The sequence below is a fragment of the Lathyrus oleraceus genome, chromosome 4 (genome assembly GCF_024323335.1).
Source record: "Lathyrus oleraceus cultivar Zhongwan6 chromosome 4, CAAS_Psat_ZW6_1.0, whole genome shotgun sequence".
In the NCBI taxonomy this organism is placed as follows: domain Eukaryota; kingdom Viridiplantae; phylum Streptophyta; class Magnoliopsida; order Fabales; family Fabaceae; genus Lathyrus; species Lathyrus oleraceus.
This window is the reverse complement of record NC_066582.1, coordinates 422,727,934-422,734,420: the sequence shown is the minus strand read 5'-3', so window position 1 is coordinate 422,734,420 and position 6,487 is coordinate 422,727,934. Positions and strand designations below refer to the sequence as shown.

At 41.0% G+C, this 6,487-nt stretch overlaps 1 protein-coding gene across 1 annotated transcript; it reads right to left on the bottom strand.

The window, feature by feature from the left end:
* Positions 1-299: 299 nt before the first annotated feature.
* Positions 300-1,844, bottom strand: LOC127137795 (receptor-like protein kinase). Its single transcript, XM_051064216.1, has 3 exons — positions 1,820-1,844; positions 1,447-1,547; positions 300-713 (listed from the first exon to the last, which is right to left on the bottom strand). The coding sequence occupies exons 1-3, from the start codon at positions 1,842-1,844 to the stop codon at positions 300-302; spliced, it is 540 nt and encodes a 179-aa protein (XP_050920173.1).
* Positions 1,845-6,487: the final 4,643 nt, after the last annotated feature.

Below are 6,487 nucleotides of genomic sequence, written 5' to 3'. Positions count from 1 at the left end.
TGGAGCAGGTTTCAGTTTCGTGTGGTGATGTTGGTAACATAGGTTTGGTTCAGTGTTTCACAAGTCTTTTTTCATTTCTTTTGTTGCAGCAAGCATGCCTAGATTTGGCTCATCATCACAGCTCAAAGCTTAAACAAACTTTGACTTAATGATGCAAGATTAAGGCATGTTTAGCCTACTGTTTCCATAACTGGTTTTTGGTAGTGCACATGGATGAACTCTGTGGAAATGTTCTTCCAACTCAGCATAGGGTAAGTTGCTATGTTAACACAAGTTGGCGGCTAACTTCAACTTTTACTTCACCATTCCGCTTCTGTTTCGATAGGTAAAGACCAAGGTATTCCGCTTGAGCGCCGAAACCTTACACTGCCATTTTCCTGATGCTCTTCCATCTTCTGCAGTAGTGAACTCAGTTCCTCTAACTGTCCATGGTTTGTTTCAACTGGTTTTGCAGGCTGTTGCTGCTGCTTGGTGGTAAATTCATGTTTGCTTATTCCAGACAATGCAACTTCAGGGCCATCATATCCAGATCCAACATTATGGTTCAGTGTCTGCTCTGCATTTGGAATATAGCTTGCCAATCCACAGTCTGAAGGATGAGGATTAAGCTTTGCATCAAGTAATATATTGGCTGATTTAATATTCTTATGCACAACTGATGGAGAACAAACTTCATGCAGGTACTCTAAAGCGCGTGCAGTTCCCAAAGCTATCTTGACACGGGAATTCCATATCAATGGTTTACTGAATTCATCGGACACGTGAAGGAAGTCATGCAGATCAACAGCAGGTTAACTCCATTTGGTTCAATACTTCATGGCTTGACTTGTGTTCACGGTAGATTGGTCATTGACACACACATTCATGAATTATGCATTGATGCTTCTGGTTGGTTTTGTTTATGTAGGTTCAATGACTGGACTGGTTTTACACAGCAGTGTCCCCACAGGTATGTTACTAGGTTGTGTTTGGTCAATTAGCATTGGATAGCTGTTGCAAATGTTAGCTGAATTGGACTGTTATGCTTATGATTAAAAGGTCATTACTTGATGATGCAATGTTGTGGTTTTCCAACTGCTGCAGGAGGACTCTACAATTGGTCCTTGCTTTGAACCACAATATTCATGGCAGAAATGATGCCGATAAGAATGTTGTGTGTTGGTGCATATTCACTGCGGGGTTATGGTCTGCTGTGGCAATGCAAGTTTGCTCTGGCTTACTGAAGCTCCTCTGTGGTGTTGGTTTTGGTTTGCCATAGCTGGGACTGTTTTATGGGTGCATAGGGACGAGCCTTTTCTCAACAGGTTTTGGTGCAGGATTGGTTCCTGCTGAATGTTTTCCTTATAAGGAAGAGGTTCCTGCTTTGACATCATCTTCCACTCGGTGCTTCACTTCTACAGCCGCGTAATCACTGCCTCTACCAGGATTTGAGATGGGGCGGCCAACCTGATTAGAGCCAGATGAATCAAACATGGTCTTAGAAGATGAAGGCTTTGACGTTTCAGGTCTAAAACTGGTGCCTCCAGTCTGGGAATTACTATTTGCAGCTGCAGTTTCATCATTCAAATTGATGTGGCCATGTTTAGGTTTTATGTCAGTCACCTGTTATGTTGCTGTTTGCAGGTTCATCAACCTTATGCCTGGTGTCATGAGCATGCTCACAATTGGCTTTCAAGTGAACTTTGACTCAGGGTCAGGCTTGCTATAGGACTATGATGGCAGGATGTTTACCAAGAGGAGTTCAAAGCCAAATCCAATTGAAATGTCTTGTCCAATCAACCAATATAAGCATAGTACATGATTAATGTGGTAGCAGTACCTGTTTGTGGTGAATATAGGACCATGCTTTAGCAACGTGAAGCTAAGGTTGGAGCTGCAACAAAGTCCAAAGGGCAAGGTGTACAAGAAGTTTGTAAAAGGAATCGAATTGCTTGGAAATGAAGTACAAAGCAACACACCCCAAGCATGACTTTTGGATGATGGATCAATGAAGGAAGACTAGGTTAGGTTAAGTCTTGGATGACCAAAAAGTGGGGAGGTTGACTTTGGTCAAAGTTGACCAAAAAGTCAATTGTTAACCAAAGTCAACAATAGGCCAAAACTTCATTTTTTTTTGTATTTTCTTTGTAAATGGAATTCAATGGACAATTATGGGTGAATTTAGGGTTTAATGAAATTGGGTTGACTTTGGTCAAAGTTGACCAAAAAGTCAACTTTTGACCAAAGTCAACAGTTGGTCAAAAATGCCAAATTTTGTATTTTTTTTGTATGGAATCAAATGTAATGGTTTAAAATGGATGAAATAGATTGAAATGGTTTGAAAATTATTGGGAATTGGTTTCACAATTGGTTTAATCATGACTTGAATATTTGACTCTTTTTTTTTAAAAGAAAATAACTTGACTGATAATGTGTATGAACAAAACCATGAAATGAGACCATAAGGTTAGGGTTTTGGCATAGTATCCATGAACCAATAACATGACTAGAAAGTGGCTTGAAACACAAGGAAACCGGTTGTTCAGATGACCCAGACCATAGCCATATTAACAATCTCAAGAACAAACACCAATGACTTTGGACCAAGACCAATTCTCACATAAAAACCAAAGTAAGGTTAGGCCAAGTATGCTAAACAAACATAAAAAATTCAGGACCAAAATCGGGGTACGACAACTGCCATGTGCCATGGTCAGTTATATCAGCAGAGAATGAAGAAAGCATTCGATAAGAAGGTCAAGCCTCGTGTGTTCCGAGAAGGTGACCTCGTGCTCAAGAAAGTCTTGTCTTTCGCTCCCGATTCCAGGGGCAAGTGGACTCCGAACTATGAAGGTCCATATGTTGTTAAGAGAGCCTTTTCAGGCGGAGCTTTGATGCTCACAACAATGGATGGGGAGGATTTCACTCGTCCTGCAAATTCAGATGCAGTCAAGAAATACTTTGCCTAAAAAAAAGTATATAAAGAAAAACAGAATAGCTCGCTAAGTTGAAAACCCGAAAGGGCGGCTTAGGCAAAAATGAGCGTCTCGGTGGAAAACCCGAAAGGGCGATCCAGGCAAAAGTTAGAGACATGAAAACAAAATGAATTTGCATCCCGCTAGATTGAGTACCTCACCCTGGGGCAATCTAGGCAAAAATTAGGGATTTGGCAAGTAACTGCATCCTGACAAGACTTTCTGTTCCACAGCTGTCTTTTCGTCAGAGATTCTTGATTCGTCGTCGACTGAAGCTTCGACTACATCGAAATTCAAATTGGTAGAGAAAGGATCATTATGTTCAATGTAGCCCTCTTCCAATATATATCACCGATTTCAAATTTGTACAGATCTATGGAGTCTTGCCATTTGCAGGCTACCATTCCATCAAATAAATTTGAGCTTTTATCCAATTATTTGCACTCTTATTTGTTTTAATTCAACAAATGTTTTGCATGTTTTAATTGACAAAATGTCATTGTTTAAACAAACAAAAATTTTCAAATTGATGTTTTAAACAAAGTGAACATTCACAATGATGAAAGGATACTTAAGAATTTCTCAGTGCTCTCCCAAGGGTGGCATGATTTCCAACAGGGTAAGACATTTGTTCATCTTCCTGGCATGGTTGTATCCTCTTTATCCAGATTGTTGATTGGGGTTGTTCCCTAAGCAGAGCTTCTGTTGAGATTTTGTTCCCCAACCAGAGTATTTGTTGAGAACTTCACAATCCTCTCCAACAATTTTCTCCCCCAGCATGGGTGCTTTCCTTTTGGAAGATTCAATAGTTGGGTTGATATCCCGGTACTTCGGTTGTTTCCTCAGTATAGTCGCCAGCGGAGTTGTTGGCATGATGTATTTCATCTATGCTATTCTTTCCCATCAGAGTGTTTGTTGAGGTTTTCACCTCTTATCCCTTCAGCAGAGCAGTGATTATTTCCTCCTCAGCGTTTGGTGGTTTCCTCTTGGAAGGTTCAGCATTTGGTGGTTGATCACCAGTTCTCCTTATCATCCTCAGATAATTCTCCAGTAGATTTGTGGTACGGTGGATTGTGTCTGAGATGTTTCCTGTAGAAGTTTCGTGTTTCCCTGCAGTACCACCAACAGAGTTGGTATCCTCAACAGAGTTGCTTTTGTGGCAGTTTCTGCCTATTGTGAACTTCTGTTCCTTATTTGGGTTAGGTGATCTATCATCCTTAGATTTGGTTGATTTCCTGATGCTTTTGATCCCCAGTAGAGGGGCTTGTAGCAGAATCTACTGGTGTGATCTATTTTCCCTCAGTGGGTTTATCCCCAATGGAGTGGCTGACAGTATCCCCAGTAGAGTTGCTTGTGCGGCTAGATTCTACTTGTGCGTTCTGTTGCTCTTCAGCGGTTCTTACTTGTGCAGTGAACTCTTGTTTCCCTGTTGACACTGAGAATCCCCCTGCAGAAGTCTCGGGATTTATCCATTTCCCCAACAGATTTGTTTTTTGTGGCAGTTTCTGCTTGTTGAGAACTTCTGTTCCCCAGTTGGGTTGATTGTTGATCCATCACTCAGAGATTTTGTGATTTCTTTGACATCTCTGATCTTTTGCTTTCCAGTAGATCTTTGCTTTTCAGCATGTAGATCTCCAGCAGATTAGCTTTCCAGCTGGCTTTCCTTGGATTTTCCTCTGGAAGTGTAGTACTGGGCTTTTGATTCCTGGACCTGTTTGTGTTAGATATGTCTGTTTTGTCAGCATTCATCAAACATAAATTACGCATATTCATGCATACTTTCAACATTCAGATATTCATGATTGCATTTTTTGCCATATATCTTTTGATTGTTGTCTCCTGCTAATGGTGATATGGATCTCTCCAGTAGATCTTTCCAAGCAGATGTCGGGTGTCTAATCTCTCAATATAGAGTCAGCCCCATAAGCAGAAAGTGTCTGTCTTTCCTTCTGCAATTCCCCACTGAGATATATCCTCGTGGATGACGGTTTTTTTCCGTTTCCTCCCAACACATATATTGGGATGGATCTTCCTATTGAGTTATATCCTCATTAGGATGAGTCTTGATTCAGTTTGCCTTTTTGGTTTGATCCTGAATTGGCATTTTTCAACTGTCTCTTGTGCTTCCTTGTGGAATAAATGAATGAATTTCCCAGTAACCGGCAATAATTCTTTTTATCCCCAGCGGAGTTTGGGCCTCTACCCAGTACCCGGTAGTTGTAAATCCTGTATACCTTTTTTCCCTTTTGTGGAATAGGTGTTTGTGAACATTCTTTGTTCCTCAGCAAGAGTCGATGGTCTTCTACCCCGTATTCGGTAGTCGTAAATCCTTTTTTCTTGCTCCTCAACAGTTGGTGGTTTGTTATAAACCCTATTTTGTTTCCCCGTGCGGAGTTGTGATTCTTTCATTCCCCACGCAGAGAATTGTTGGTTTTCTACCACGTATTCGGTAGTTATAAACCCTACTTTTTATCCCCTAGCAGAGGTAACCTTTGTGGTTCATTCTGGTCGATGGTGGATCTTGTGGTCTTCTACCCAGTATTCGGTAGTGGTAAATCCTATGTTGTTGTTGTATCCCTAGCGGAGTCTGTACTTTCTTGTGGATAATTGCCGTATGCTAGCAATTTTATCCTCAGCCAGAGTTTGTGGTCTTCTACCCCGTATTCGGTAGTTGTAAATCCTAATTTCTCTCCTTTGCAGAGTTAACCTTGTTGTTCATCCTAACCGATGATGGTTACTCTTTGTGGTTATCTTCATCCAGTATTCGATGTTGATACTTCCTCTTTCTTCTGGGTAATTGTCGTATGCTAGCAGTTGTATCTCCAGCAGATCTTTCCTTGTGGATAATTGCCGGATGCTAGCAATTTTATCCTCAGTGGGTCCTTTCACCGTATGCCAGTGATTTGTTCCCCGGATCATTGATGTTTATCAATGCATCCCTAGTGAGTTCTCTTTCATTTGCCCTTTTGCTTGGTAATGATTGTTGCTCCCTTTGATCGGTCATCTTTATATACCTAGTTTTGGTATCCCGATGCCTTTCTTTTCGGTTGATTTATCCTTTATTAACCCAGTAACCGGTTGTGGATAATCTTCCATGCGAGTATGTTATCCACGTTCTGACGGTAATGGATAATATATCTCATGCACTCTTCAGTCGAAGCCTGTTGTGTTTCCCCAGTCGAGTAAGATTCGTTATTCCTTTGTGGAATCGAATATTCTTTGTTTTGCCCCTTGTTGAGTATGTCTCCCAGTAACTGGTGATATGTCTCCTGGATAATTGTCGGATGCTTGCAATTTATCCCCTATGAGTTATCTTTCGTTTACCCTGTTGATGTTGGTATCGATTGTCTCTCTTTTCGGTCGGTCACCTATTATATACCCAGTAACCGGTATCCCTGGTGTTCCTTCCATGCGAGTATATTGTCTACGTTTTGACGGTAATAGATAATATATCTCATGCGAGTATACTATCCACGTTCTGACGGTAATGGATATTATATCTCATGCGCTCTTTGGTTTTTTTCCCAGCTGAG